Source organism: Monodon monoceros, unplaced genomic scaffold, assembly GCF_005190385.1.
Source record: "Monodon monoceros isolate NGI ecotype Baffin Bay Population unplaced genomic scaffold, NGI_Narwhal_1 Super_Scaffold_9, whole genome shotgun sequence".
Classification (NCBI taxonomy): Eukaryota; Metazoa; Chordata; class Mammalia; order Artiodactyla; family Monodontidae; genus Monodon; species Monodon monoceros.
In genome coordinates this window covers 35,208,090-35,224,001 of record NW_021703786.1, presented here as the reverse complement: position 1 = coordinate 35,224,001, position 15,912 = coordinate 35,208,090, and the positions used below count along the sequence as shown (strand labels likewise).

The following is a 15,912-nucleotide window of genomic DNA, read 5'->3' as shown; positions in this document are numbered from 1 at the left end:
TGAATTTGCTCATCTGGTTTTCTGTGGGGTAAGGAATAGCCAACATAAGGAAAACCTAAGGTAAAAGGAAAAGAGTGAAGTGTGCCCGGCATTTTCCAGCAAAGAATGAGCCAGCGTGGCTGGTGTGATCGAAGGCTCGCTGACGGCAAGGTCAAGGTTAGCTCCTCTATTTCCTGAAGTTAATACAACGGGCTTCTATTAAGTCAGTGGACAAATCACCCATGCTTGTAGTCAGCATAAAAGCAGAAATACTGTACATGTGTGTGTTCTGCATGTGTGCACGCAAATTTGACTATGTACGTTATTCTCACAGATAACCAAAAAGATCATAATTTGATCAAGCTATCCTAAAAAATTAATATTAAAAACATGAAATTTGAGCATAAAAATCCCATTTGTCACTAAGAAATTTATTTTAATTAAAAATATAAATCATATTCAATATATCCCACACCATTATACCATACCTGGCCTGAAGTTGGTTCTATATCACCAACCACAATATTAATAATCGTACTTTTGCCTGCACCATTTGGACCCAATAGTCCCAAGATCTCTCCTAAAGGAATTAAAGGAAAAATTGTCATATGTAAATCAAACTAAAGAATGAAAATTACTCTTCCAGAAAAGTTATTCAAGAAAAAATAATTAAATACCAGCCTTTTTTCACACAGAAGGAGACATATTTATTTGCCACTTTCTTTATTTTTCTTGTAGGAAGAAAATCTTTCTTGTCTTCATATTCTTTATGCAAATTGTTGACCATAATGGCTGGCTTCTAATAAGGGAAACAGGATTTAAAAAAGAGTTATAACTCAGATATCCATCGTTCAATGATAGGCCGTACACAGCTCATGGCCGTATCGTAAGAACTATATTTGCTAATAAGGGGTACTGCATAGATAACTATCCATCTATGACGGGAATAATGGCTTGTTCAAAAGAAAGTGGACAAACATTTTTTCAAAGACAAACTTCTTGGCAATCGATTCATATAAGGGGACAATTTTCGAGGCTAACCCTGTGCAGAGGGGCTGCTCACTGCTCACCGCACGCAGCTCAGCAAGAGAGACCGAGTTACCTCCTCATGGCGCTGGCAGCTCAGCAATTCTTTGACCTTCACCCTTTCAGCTCTGACATCTTCATCTTCATCCTCATTGTTTGGTGGTTCTGGGAACTTCCTACTTTTGGACTTTGTTTTAAGGGTCCTGAAAGTATAAATAGATTTTCAAATAATTAAAATGGTAAGAAATTGAAGCACTACATAGAGAAAAGACTGAAAAAATATAGCAACATGAGATCTGTTGTCGGAGATCAGTTATCTCTTAAAGGTAGAAATTACAGAGCTATTTTTCACTCACTGACATCATTTGGATGATATTATCTAAATTCATTCATCTATTCAACAATTATTTACAACCAGTATGTGTCAAGCACTAGTTCACAGAAAGATAAAAAAGATTTTAAAAAAACCAACACAGACCCTGCTCTCAAAGAATTTACGTCTTGGGTGTACATGAGATGACCCAGGCAGCGTGGACAGAGAGGCTGAAGTCAGCATCCGTAGCAACACCATAAAGGTGGGCAGAGGAAAGAGCGCTTCCAAAGGAAATTCTGAAGTACTATTAAGAGAGGTAAAGAGGCAAATAGAAGTTGACATTAGGGGAAAAAAAAAAAGAAAGAAAGAGGAGAAAAGTTTAAGGGAAGAAGTCAGTCACATTTAAGGCTGTAGATCAATTAAAGAGGGTGAGCCTACTTTACCAGACAGAGAGGAGCCGTTAGTTTACCTTACCACAAACAGGAGCAGCCAAGAGGTGAGGGCAGGAGCCAGATGGCAGGAGTTAGGGAGTGAATGGGACATGGGAAAGGAGGTGACAAACTGGAGGTGGAAGCTTTCTGGCTATAAAAGGAAAGAGGCTGTCTTTTCTCCATTGTATATTCTTGCCTCCTTTATCAAAGATAAGGTGACCATATGTACGTGGGTTTACCTCTGGGCTTTCTATCCTGTTCCATTGATCTATATTTCTGTTTTTGTGCCAGTACCATACTGTCTTGATTACTGTAGCTTTGTAGTATAGTCTGAAGTCTGGGAGACTGATTCCTCCAGCTCTGTTTTTCTTTCTCAAGATTGCTTTGGCTATTCGGGGTCTTTTGTGTGTCCATACAAATTGTGAAATTTTTTGTTCTGGCTCTGTGAAAGATGCCAGTGGTAGTTTGATAGGGATTGCACTGAATCTGTAGATTGCTTTGGGTAGTATAGTCATTTTCACAATGTTGATTCTTCCAATCCAAGAACATGGTATATCTCTCCATCTGTCTGTATCATCTTTAATTTCTTTCATCAGTGTCTTATAATTTTCTGCATACAGGTCTTTTGTCTCCTTAGGTAGGTTTATTCCTAGGTACTTTATTCTTTTTGTTGCAGTGGTAAACGGGAGTGTTTTCTTAATTTCATTTTCAGATTTTTCATCATTAGTGCATAGGAATGCAAGAGATTTCTGTGCATTAATTTTGCATCCTGCTACTTTACCAAATTCATTGATTAGCTCTAGTAGTTTTCTGGTAGCGTCTTTAGGATTCTCTATGTATAGTATCATGTCATCTGCAAAGAGTGACAGCTTAACTTCTTCTTTTCTGATTTGGATTCCTTTTATTTCTTTTTCTTCTCTGATGGCTGTGGCTAAAACTTCCAAAACTATGGTGAATAATAGTGGTGAAAGTGGGCAGCCTTGTCTGGTTCCTGATCTTAGTGGAAACAGTTTCAGTTTTTCACCATTGGGGACAATGTTGGCTGTGGGTTTGTCATATATGGCCTTTATCATGTTGAGGTAAGTTCCCTCTATGCCTACTTTCTGGAGGGTTTTTACCATAAATGGGTGTTGAATTTTGTCAAAAGCTTTCTCTGTATCTATTGAGATGATCATTTGGTTTTTCTCCTTCAATTTGTTAATATGGTGTATCACATTGATCGATATGCATATATTGAAGAATCCTTGCATTCCTGGGATAAACCCCACTTGATCATGGTGTATGATCCTTTTAATGTGCTGTCCGATTCTGTTTGCTAGTATTTTGTTGAGGATTTTGCATCTATGTTCATCAGTGATATTGGCCTGTAGTTTTCTTTTTTTGTGACATCTTTGTCTGGTTTTGGTATCAGGGTGATGGTGGCCTCGTAGAACGAGTTTGGGAGTGTTCTGCCCATATACAATGGAGAAAAGACAGCCTCTTCAATAAGTGGTGCTGGGAAAACCGGACAGCTACATGTAAAAGAATGAAATTAGAACACTCCCTAACACCATACACAAAAATAAACTCAAAATGGATTAAAGACCTAACTGTAAGGCCAGACACTATCAAAGTCTTAGAGGAAAATATAGGCAGAACACTCCATGACATAAATCACAGCAAGATCCTTTTTGACCCACCTCCTAGAGAAAGGGAAATAAAAACAAAAATAAACAAATGGGACCTAATGAAACTTCAAAGCATTTGCACAGCAAAGGAAACCATAAACAAGACGAAAAGACAACCCTCAGAATGGGAGAAATTATTTGCAAATGAAGCAACTGACAAAGGATTAACCTCCAAAATTTACAAGCAGCTCATGCAGCTCAATATCAAAAAAACAGACAACCCAATCCAAAATTGGGCAGAAGACCTAAACAGACATTTCTCCAAAAAAGGTATACAGATTGCCAACAAGCACATAAAAGAGTGCTCAATATCATTAATCATCAGAGAAATGTGCAAATCAAAACTACAATGAGGTGTCACCTCACACCAGTCAGAAGGGCCATCATCAAAAAATCTACAAACAACAAATGCTGCAGAGGGTGTGGAGAAAAGGGAACCCTCATACACCGTTGGTGGGAATGTAAATTGATACAGCCACTATGGAGAACAGTATGGAGGTTCCTTAAAAAACTAAAAATAGAATTACCTTATGACCCAGCAATCCCACTACTGGGCATATACCCTGAGAAAACCATAATTCAAAGAGAGTCATGTACCACAATGTTCATTGCAGCTCTATTTACAATAGCCAGGACATGGAAGCAACCTAAGTGTCCATCGACAGATGAATGGATAAAGAAGATGTGGCATGTATATACAATGGAATATTACTCAGCCATAAAAAGAAACGAAATTGAGTTATTTGTAGAGAGGTGGATGGATCTAGAGTCTGTCATACAGAGTGAAGTAAGTCAGAAGAGAAAAACAAATACCGTATGCTAACACATATATATGGAATCTAAAAAAAAAAAAAAATGTCATGAAGAACCTAGGGGCAAGACTGGAATAAAGATGCAGACCTACTAGAGAATGGACTTGAGGACACGGGGAGGGGGAAGGGTAAGCTGGGACGAAGTGAGAGAGTGGCACAGACACATACACGCTACCAAATGTGAAACAGATAGCTAGTGGGAAGCAGTCACATAGCACGGGGAGATCAGCTCAGCGCTTTGTGACCAGTTAGAAGGGTGGGATAGGGAGGGTGGGAGGGATGGAGATGCAAGAGGGAAGAGATATGGGGATATATGTATATGTATAACTGATTCACTCTGTTATACAGCAGAAACTAACACACCACTGTAAAGCAATTATACTCCAATAAAAACGCTAAAAAAATAAAAAATATACATATGATCAAAAAGAAAAAAGGAAAGAGAGGGGATAAGAGCTAGAGAGGGACTCAGGTTTCAATGCGATTGATGAGTACTTTGTTTTATATGGGAGGAAGGCGACCCCCTCCCAAAGGGAAATATACCCTAATAAGATCCAAAAGGGAAAGACACAGAAAGAGAGAGCTGACTGAGCAACATCCTTAAGCAGACAGAACACAGGAAGACTTGGATAACAAGGGGGACACCTTCCTCTGGGGCTGGGAAAAAGCAAAAGTGACGAAAGGTGTGGACAAGTGTGTACACGTTTTATAACTTATAATCAGGTACTTCTGTGTCCTGAGGCAGACGGCACGGCCATCCACAGAGAAGTAAGAAGTGAGGTACGCTGAGGTGACTCTGAGAATCTGAGGGATACAGAGAAGGCCTGCGAGAACTACGGAAAAGAAAAAGATAGGAGGGGACTTCCCTGGTGGTGCAGTGGTTAAGAATCCGCCTGCCAATGCAGGGAACATGGGTTCGAGCCTTGGTCCGGGAAGATCCCACATGCCGCGGAGCAACTAAGCCTGTGTGCCACAATTACTGAGCCTGCACTCTAGAGCCCACGTGCCACAACTACTGCAGCCCGTGTGCCTAGAGCCTATGCTCCGCAACAAAGAGAAGCCACCGCAATAAGAAGCCCGCGCACCACAACAAAGAGTAGCCCCTGCTCGCCACAACTAGGGAAAACCCACACACAGCAACGAAGACCCAACTCAGCCAAAAAATAAATAAGTAAATTAAAAAAAAAAAGAAAACGATAGGAAGCTGCTGAGTAGGTAAAGGCGTAGGGCTGCCAAACAGCGTTAAAACAGAGCTGAGTTTCTATGGGATGAGTATGTAGCATCATCAATGGCTCTGATGCAAACAGAGGGTGAAGTGGAACAGAAACAAAAGTCACTGGCTTGGAGAAAATCAGAAACTGAGGGGTTACGATGTTGGAAGGGTTACCTGTGTGGATGCTGAAATCTCCCCCAAAACGAGAGCAGGAATAAAGGCAAAGACACAGAAGGAGAGCCAGACACTCTGCCTCAATGGATGAGGGGTGGGTCCAGTGGCTAGTGAATAACCACTATACGTTTTCCAATACTTTGCAGTTTTCTCCAGAATGTGAATATTCAGCAAATAAACAAATACGTGAGAAATATAAAAACGAAATTCAGAACCAATTTGGTACCAATGGCCATATTTCAAGAAATAACTCTTCTTCAAATTTAAAACGTCCTTTGAAAAAAAATGCACAGACTTGGAGAAAATATTTTAAAATATATCTGATAAGAGATTGTAACCAGAATATATTTAAAAAACCTCAAAATTCAGTAATATAAAGACAGCCCAATTTTTTTAATGGGCAAAGGATTCAGACTGACATGTCTCCGAAGGAGATATAAAAATGAACAATAAGCACATGAAAAGACACCCCACATCATGAATCATCAGGGAAGTGCAAATAAAATCCACAATGAGACACTAATGTGCACCCACGAGAACAGCTAAAATCAAAACGACAATAACACGTATGGGCAACAACGTGAAGAAAACAGAACGCTCATCCATTCCTAGGAGTAAAATGGTGCAGTCACTGTGGAAAACAGTCTGGCAGTTCTTGAAGAGGTTAAACATAAAGCTACCACAATGACCCATCAATTCCACTCCCAGGTATCCTCCCCAGAGAAATGAAAATATACGTCCACACAAATACTTGCACCCAAATGTGCATCGTAGCATGACTCACAGTAGCCAAAAAGTGGCAACAGCTCAAATGCCAACCAACCGATGAATAGATCAAGTGTGGTATATCCTTACAATGTAATATTACTCAGCAAAAACAAACAAAAAGGTAATGAGGTACTGCTACATGCTACAACGTGGATGAACTTCCAGAACGTTATGCCCAAGTAAAAGAAGCCAGACAAGAAAAGACCCCACCTTGCATAATTCCATTTAAAGGAATGTGTAAGATACGCAGATCTATGGAGACAGAAGGTAGATCAGTGGTTACACAGGGCTGGGGGCCAGCTGAGCGGGGGAAGGACGTGACCAGCGGACACAAGGTTTCTTTTTGGGGGTGATGGAAATGACCTGCAATCAGATTATGGTGATGGCTGCACAACTCTGTCAATATAGTAAAAAAAAAAAAAAAATTAAAATTAAAAAAAATTAAACCTGAAATTTAAAAAACTGACCTGAAAAAGGGATCCTTTCTTAATGATCTGCCTCCATATTTTTTCTCGTAGTACTGTAAGAGGAAAATCCACAGCACACACTGCAGGTAAGGCTAAAAGAAAAACAGGTTACAGCTCGTGACTGAATCATTTTGGGTTTTTTTTTTTTCCCCCCGTGTACCAACAGAACCAAAACCACATACATCAGGCTCCTTTCCATCACTGAAAAACTTCATCACAATTTTTTTTTGCATGTCATACAATGAGTTAAGAATAAATGTTAATGAATGGACATATATACACTACCAAATGTAAAATAGCTAGTGGGAAGCAGCCGCATGGCACAGGGAGATCAGCTCAGTGCTTTGTGACCACCTAGAGGGGTGGGATAGGGAGGGTGGGAGGGAGACGCAAGAGGGAGGAGATATGGGGATATACGTGTACATATAGCTGATTCATTCTGTTATACAGCAGACACTAACTCGACATTGTAAAGCAATTATACTCCAATAAAGATGTTAAAAAAAAAAGAATAAATGTTAATACAAACCAAGGTTGATTTTTAGTAAAATGACCCTTCACATACTTTTCTACCTCTGTAAAGTTCATCTGTTGTCAGCTTCATAAATTATAATTTTAAAAAAGCTTTGTTTTTGCTTCTATGGAAGCCAGAACTATCATTAAATAGAATTAACGACGTGAAAAAAACAAGTACATTAAAGTGGATGTATTCAGCAAGTGAAATGCATATTAGCTAGCATTAACTAACACACTTGACTTCTTATGCACCTTCATTTTTATGCAATGGAATAAAAACTAAAAAGAGAGTTAAAACCATATGACCAAACCACTCATAAGGTAACATGCTAACACAGTTATTTCTTACCGATATAACAGCCACCAAAAGACGATCCCATGGGTTGTAGGTGTCCTCTTTCTTTTGCATATTCTTCCAAGAAATCTAAGACAAAACGTTTTGAAAATTTGTATGTGGCTGTGATACTGTGATATAATGAAATGTGGTCTTTGACCACAGTTCCTGGCACAGAACTTCTAAAACCCTTGGAATTTCCTGAGTGACAGAGGGGACAGGAGTGTCTCTCATCGTATAAAACAAGCCCCTCTCAACCTCAGCTGAGTCTATGCTAATGAGGGGACTCTCAGAGGAGGATGGAGGCTGACTGACAGAGGACCAGCCAGACTAGAGGGCTGGAACTTCCGGCCCCAGGTGCCACCACCAGGGAGGGGAGAAGAGCGTGGAGACTGATTAGCTCATCCTGCCCAGGTCATGGGACCTCCACAAAGCCTCTAACACGCTGGGAGGACGGCTCTCTCCAAACTGCACAGGGACAGGAGCTCTGCCCTTGGGACCATTCTGGGCCCTGCCAGCCAGTTCTAGAGCAAAGTACTGATCCCCGGCAAGGGGTCCAGGTCAGACAGAACGTGGGTGGCCTGGGGACCCACGACCCATGACTGGAATCTGAAGCGGGGGGCTGCCTGCAGGACTGAGCCCTGAACCCGTGGGGTCTGCGCTAACTCTGGTCAGTGTCAGAACTGCTGAATGTCAGGGAAAACCCACACGTTTGGTGTCGGAAGCGCTGTGTGCAGAGGAACCAATTTTCTTTTAGCTGTGACATGTAGAAACGTTCGATTAAAACGAAAAACATGTATTTAACAGCAAACACGTCTTCTCTATAAATTAGCTACCTGTTAATATTTATAGCCATGTTTTGTAGTTAGATTAAAATCTTCCTCACCCCAAAATATGCCTATCAGAGCAGGTATAAATTAAATTATAAACTTAAGTCAGAAAAAGGGAGGGGAGAGAGGTAAGGAGGTGTGTCAGTAGAGTTAATCAGCAATCGTCCTAAATTAATTCATCACTTAATTTTTTTTCTAACCACAGAAATTGTTTTCAATTAACCAGGCTTAATAAAATTAATTTGTTCCTCTATTTTTTTCTTGAAAAAAAATCGCTCAAACTTTATTTTTCCTCATCCCTGTACAGTACAATACACTTGAAAAACTCCCCCAAAACACTCCCCCAAAACTCCCCAGTCCAACACATATGGACTGCAGTCAGATCATACTTCTAATTTATGTACATTGTTTTGGGCATGAAAGACCACGTAATGAACACAGTCCTTCTCCTTTGAGAATCTGCAGTTTAGAAACATGCTTGAAAAGATTCCACAGTAATTTTACATTTACTGCTACATTAATAATATTTAAATCAAGTACTAGCAGTCAACATTTTTTTTTTTTTTTTTTTTACTACTTCAGTACAAGAGCTAAGATCCCAAAGATTAGGCAGTAATTATTTACCCTTTTTAAAAAATACTAGAACACCTAACAGACCTACCTTTATGAAACAAATCAGGCAACCTAGAAGCGGATAGATTGGGATGGTTATGCACAAGGCATAATGAAGAATAACTGTAACTGTATATCCCATAAAATAAGTTATTTCGGTGACTGCAATGCAAACCAATGCTGTCTAAAGAAAAAAATGAGAAAACAAGTGAAAAGATGTTTAGCAATTTCAAACAAACTTACTGGGTGCCGTAGCATTAACTATGTCTTTAATCTTCTAACAAAACCTGGAACCACAGCAGATACTTTGCCAGAAAGTGTCAGAGCGCTGACACCAGTTTTTTGTAGCTGGCATCCTTGTCATGCTAGTTGTTAAATGCAACAAAATATCATCCCTTCATGGAGTGGATGGGGCTGAAGACGAATATACACACTAACAGACGCTGCTAGCTAGCTAAGTTCTGCACTTAGAAAAGACACAGTAACCCTTTCAGTATAACCATGAAAAGAGTTCATGACTTTCAAATAACGCGCTAGGAAAAGCTGAGACAAAATAATATAAAATGTGACTTACCACAGAATAGATAAATGACCAAAATTCTTTGGTATTTACAATGTTTTTAAAAGTGAAAGAAGTAATATAGGTAAACAGAATAACTGATGGAACATAACCAATAAGGCAAAAAACCTGGAAGACAGAAATGTGTATTTTTATTTAAAAATATGAGTAGCTAACCGTACATATGATGTAAAATACCAGTCACATTAAATCGTTAGGGAATAATTACTCTTCAAGTTTTATTGCTCAGCAAATCGCTCCAAAAAAACGGAAACTGTAGTTCCTTGAGGAGTTTCTCCTAAATCAATAAAGCTCATGTTTTTAACTGCTAACGCAATCTTGAATAAGCCATTTAAACTAAATACTATTTGTAGCTCTTTTTTTATGCCAAGTAAAATACTGTCTCTTACCATGTTATTATGAAAAGCAAGCATAGCTGGTTACTGCTTTATCATCTCCATCAACTATTAGCTTCCTTTTACTGTACAGCATTTAATGCACTTCGTAAATTTCTAAGAAAGACATTTATTAAGTTGTAAGGTGGAGATTAATCTGTAAGGTCAGGATGGCCTCTGGCAAAGCTCCTAAGTTGACTTTCAGCAATCCCAACCTACCAAGCTCTGTTTTCGCTTTTTTCTAATATAATTCATAGGAAAGGATCTAGTGTCAGTCATTGACATACGAATATGGATATGAATACAAATCACACCCTTCCTTAGTATTTTAAGCCATACTTTAAATTATGGAATAAAAGAGCCTCTTCTCTGTGAAATTATTTTTGGGCACAGAGACAAAGAAGACATTTAAAGGAAGGACTGTTTAAGTATTCCTGATTACATACAAGTAGGCAGTCTACAGGAAAGACCACCTCAGTTTCAAGGAATTATTTCATAATGGTAAAGTTATTGTTTTTAAAAATCACTTAGGGCAATATAAACTGCATTGATTATAGGTATCGTACGCAAAAATTAAACAGATGTCGGTTCTGTTCTCTGGAACGTCACCATTACTCAATCAGACAATTATCACATTTATAAAGATCTAGCTTTTTAAAATAACATTTTATTTATAAATAGCATGAATACAACTGATGTTAACTTACCACAGAAAGGAACTTGACAGCATAAAAATATAATCCATGATGAAATGAAAATAAACTGCCTAACATCAAAGTAAGAACCACAGTGAATAAGGGGATGTCAACAAGAGCCTGTCCAATCCAGTATGCAGAAGGCAGAAGACCCGAAAGTTTAAGTTGAGTGTAAGCTTTGATCTAAAAAAAGAAAAAGGCAAAAACTGATTGTAATTTTAAACATCTTGCAAACGAAAAACTCTAGCAAATGATTGTAGAACTTTTAATTTTACATCAACGCAAAAGGTCACATTCTGTCTACAGGTAATAAAAGCCCTCCTACAGCTAAATATAAATTCCATCTAGCCTGTAATCTGGCTCATTATTTCTGAGGTGTAAACATTTCAACAAAATTTTTCAGCATCAGGATACAGCAGTGCTGCTAAGAAACACAAAACTAAAATAAAGTAAAAGGTGTCATGGGGGTTATAGCTGTGCAAACAGTAAGCGGCCAAAACATAACTGCTTTGGAAATTCTGTGGAAATAGAGAGAAAAACAGGTTTCTCACTTTTAAATATTGACCTTTCATGAAAACACTAATAAATGGCCAAGTACCTGCTGATTTACACAGGGCTTTCAGCTTACGTACTGGTGATGCATTTGAAAGCCTTTTACACACTCCTGTGTATAAAAAATGTTAGCTGTTTCTTATCACCACAAGGGAATAGCATTTGCAGGTGTACAAACAGTAAACTTATGATCATTGTTTTCCTAACCCTCTCATTGTTTAATTTGAAATTTTAAGAATCTTTCATAAATCCAAACACCTAACAATCTTATTCAGTTGATTTTTTAAATTTTATTTATTTATTTATTTATTTTTGGCTGTGTTGGGTCTTCGTTTCTGTGCGAGGGCTTTCTCTAGTTGTGGCAAGCGGAGGCCACTCCTCATCGCGGTGCGCAGGTCTCTCACTATCGCGGCCTCTCTTGTTGCGGAGCACAGGCTCCAGGCGCACAGGCTCAGTAGTTGTGGCTCACGGGCCTAGTTGCTCCGCGGCATGTGGGATCTTCCCAGACCAGGGCTCGAACCCGTGTCCCCTGCATTGGCAGGCGGACTCTCAACCACTGCGCCACCAGGGAAGCCCTTATTCAGTTGATTTTTGTCATCTATGAAACATCTGTTCATAATAATTAAATGTGTTATAAGAAAGAGCTAGCCATAGAGGAGGTAAGAGAAGAGTGGGCTATAAATATTAGTTAAGACAAAGAAGAGAAATGATTTAAAAAACGGACAACTTTCGTGTTCAATGGATTAGAAGAGGGAAAATATAAATTTCAATATAAGTATAAAAACATAGACCACGTCAAACGCGATGATTTTGGATAATCCATGCTTTTGTCATTCACACATTGCTGGTAGGAATGCAAAATGGTTCATCCACCCTGAAAAGCAGCTCAACAATTTCTTATAAAACTAAACATGCAATCACCGTACGACACAGCAAGTATACTCTCGGGCACTTATCCCGGAGAAATGAAAACTTACATTCACACAAAAGCTAGAGCAAATGTCCATAGGATCTTAATTCATAATAGCTAAAACTGGAAACAATCCAGATCCACACCATGGAATACGACCCAGCAATAAAACTTTTAAAGCACATGACGGGTCCTCAAATAATAAGTGAGAGTTACTACTATTACCGTAATAAATGTATTTATACTCCATTTACTTCTTGAAATAATAATTGCACAGAAGTCTTGCACTCACACAAGGTAGGCTAACTTTTTGTCTAAGATTTCTTATTAGTCAACTGCACCTGTAATTTTTTAACTGAGTCATTACCTTATGATTCTCTGCATTCTCCATGGCAAAGTAAGGTGGCATCGCGGTAACAATGACCCCAAGTAAAGCTGCTTGAAAATACAGCTCGATTTTAAAAACTATGTCTGTAATTCCCTGAAAGACAACCACAGAATAAGAAATAGAACTGGGAATCACTTTATATCATGTTACTACTTTCTAAAAGACTATCAAAACCTCCGAAGAAACATGTTAGGATACCTACCCTAGACAGCAGTCGACATGAAGTAACAGGTGGCAGAGTCAGCGGGCTATAGTACCAGTTTGACACGTTAAGTAGCTATAGGATCCTGAGCAAATTACTGTCCTTCCCTTTTCTTACAGAAGTACACAGAATAATACAGCATATTAAGTAAGGTTCACCATTTAGTTAAAAATTATACTGTCCGTGAAGCACAGTTAACCTGTCTCCCAGCGGTTCTACGCAGGCAATGAACGTGGCTCTCTCAGAATGACCTTGATGCCTTCACCGGTACCTGGACTGGACTACAAGCCAGCTGGGATCTAGGAACCCCCCTTTTCTCCACTGGGAAAAGTCATACCCGAGCTCAGCTTCGTATGGAGCCAGGAGCTTCTTATTCCCAGCAGGGGGGACCGTAACTCCGATAGGCCTGTGGATCCAGGTGCGGACAGCAAACGTTCCCAGACAACCTAGTAAACAGCTGGTGCCCCAAATGCAAACTACCCAGAACCACTCTCAGTGCCACGGGATGATGTGGAAAGAGGCTGCATTCTGTCGGCCCCGGCCTCCCGAGTTTCTAGCAATAAAGCCAGTTCCTTAATTCATGCCATATGACGTTGTCGAATTTGTCCCAAACTCTGGTACCTTACAGTGGAAGACCCAGACAGAACCAACAAATGTGTAAGCTGAGTAGCACAAGAAGTGGAGACTAATGAGATGACAGTTGGACTCAATTACACAGAATCTCATCATTGAAGGGGAAAAAATGTGGAACGTGAACAAGATTATATCTGTGAATAGGGAACTTTAAAAAGTCTCACTCTTTCCCTCTGGTTTTAAACAACGGTATGGTTGTATGTCAGTGTTTGATGGAAAATGTTAAGAAGCAAGATCTTTTGTAATAGTTGCAGACACACACAAATGTGGTAACATCATAAAGATGTGCACGGGAATTAAACATTTTGAACTGTGGAGGAAAGAAGACTGGGGAGGGACGCACTGGAGGTTTCACCTGTGTCTTTAACGTTTTAATAAATAAGAAAAAACAAGATACTAACATTTGAAATATGTGGGTACTATATACACAGTTGTTTACTTTCTGTAGGATTGAAACACAACAACAGCAACAAAAATCACAAGGGATGATCTACAACTTCGATGATGATTTCTATATCACCTATGCAATGCTGACACAATATTTATTTATCACAATATTTATCACAAATATTTATTTCCTGCCCAGAAATCTCTCCAGATTCATACCTTCAAATGCCACCAGGATAACCAATCCCTCCACAGGCTCAAAGCTGAAATCAATATCTCCATTCCACCAAAACGAAGCCACAATCTCTCTTCTGCCTATATTCTCAAAATTGGTGACTGATACTACTACTATGTACCCCCCAAATGTAAGAAATACGATGCCTCACAAGAGCAAGAGTGATAGAGTATGTCACGTCTTTTAACATAGAGTTGCAAAACTCTATGAACATAATAAAAACCACTGAATTGTACATTCATATGGGTGAATCAGATGGTGTTTGAAGTACATCTCAGTAAAGCTTTTGAAAAACAGTATGGCAACAGAAAGCAGAAAATGCTATTACCGAAAGATATTTGTCCATTTATTTTTCAACATATGAAAAACAATACTAGTATTCAGAGAAAAAGGTTGACTGTTTTCCTGGAGACTTAAGTGGCTTTTCGTATCTATAATCCAACTGTCTGTCCTAGAGAAAAAATGACTGGGTGACTTCTCAAGGTTCAATACCCAGCATCTAGATTTCCGATGAACAATATTCATTTTTAATTATCTAAATTTTTCTTCTCTAATATAAAAACTACTCATGCTTTACAAAAATATCAGTACCAAGACAGAACCTCCTTGACCATGAAGAGAACTCATACTACAGACTCCTAAACCCAGGATGTGAACCATCCCCAGCTCAAGTTTTAAGACTAGGAGATGTCACAAGATGAACTTCTACAGATTTCATCGGTTATTATCACTTGGCTCTTAACAGTTATTTTATGCACACACGCACACACGCATACCTATTTTTAAGTTTGCTTACTTGAACGAATGGGGTATTCCAGATCTGGATGCTTTCAGTCACATTTGAATGATAAAGATAGTAGTTGCTAATGATATTCATCAATACAGGTAAAGAATAAACCATAGTACCGTTGAAAACAGCAGTAAAAACATAGTCCTACAATTCAAAAAAATAGAGTTATTATACAGTATACAGAAATATAAATGACTATATGATGGCTATGTACCAAGCTTTTCTCACCAGCTAAGTTAACTCTCACTAACTGTACTGAAAACCGGTTCAACAAATCATAGAAATAATACTCAATGATAGATAAAAATAACCTGGTTTGGAATCTAGATATTTTGATATTTTAAACAAAAAAATGACATAAAAATAATTAAATTCTTCAGAGCTTTATTTACTGGTCCTCCATCGGGGCATAAAATATATCCTAAGTAAACACAGCCAGCTATTTCCAAAAGTAAATTTTAATTTCCAACTAATAAGGTCAAATCAGCAAACAATTGATTTTAGAGGAAATGTCTTAATCCCACACACTACTCTTACCTTTTCTGACTGCATCACATTTAAAGCTGCGCTGTGCGGAGCGGCAGACACGTAGTCACTGTCATTAAACATTGTCACCATTATGTTCTGGGTGGTGAAAAACCTAAGAAGATCACTGATATCTGAGTCTGGTATTAGAAGATAAGCAAATAACAAAGAATCAGTTTAAATGAGAAACAGACACAGGCTTTTAGTAACATTTAGAGCTCTCTTTTTTTTTTTTTTTTTTTTTTTGCGGTACGCGGGCCTCTCACTGTTGCGGCCTCTCCCATTGCGGAGCACAGGCTCCGGACGCGCAGGCTCAGCGGCCATGGCTCACGGGCCCAGCCGTTCCGCGGCACATGGGATCTTCCCGGACCGGGGCACGAACCCGTGTCCCCTGCATCGGCAGGCGGGCTCTCAGCCACTGCGCCACCAGGGAAGCCCAGAGCTCTCTTTTTGAAGAAGTATTTTCTCTCCATTAGCTAAGACATGATTAAGAACATTG

At 39.0% G+C, this 15,912-nt stretch overlaps 1 protein-coding gene across 4 annotated transcripts in view; it reads right to left on the bottom strand.

The window, feature by feature from the left end:
* Positions 1-15,912, bottom strand: part of ABCA5 (ATP binding cassette subfamily A member 5) — a 114,312-nt gene that overhangs the window by 8,064 nt on the left and 90,336 nt on the right. For all 4 annotated transcript variants that reach the window (XM_029212783.1, XM_029212784.1, XM_029212785.1 and 1 more), the window contains 11 exons: positions 15,426-15,553; positions 14,895-15,032; positions 12,621-12,734; positions 10,804-10,974; positions 9,717-9,830; positions 9,192-9,326; positions 7,716-7,790; positions 6,851-6,942; positions 1,082-1,208; positions 661-778; positions 468-559 (listed from right to left, as the gene is read on the bottom strand). In XM_029212783.1, the coding sequence (XP_029068616.1) occupies positions 468-559; positions 661-778; positions 1,082-1,208; positions 6,851-6,942; positions 7,716-7,790; positions 9,192-9,326; positions 9,717-9,830; positions 10,804-10,974; positions 12,621-12,734; positions 14,895-15,032; positions 15,426-15,553 (1,304 nt within the window). The remainder of the gene's footprint in view (positions 1-467; positions 560-660; positions 779-1,081; positions 1,209-6,850; positions 6,943-7,715; positions 7,791-9,191; positions 9,327-9,716; positions 9,831-10,803; positions 10,975-12,620; positions 12,735-14,894; positions 15,033-15,425; positions 15,554-15,912) is intronic.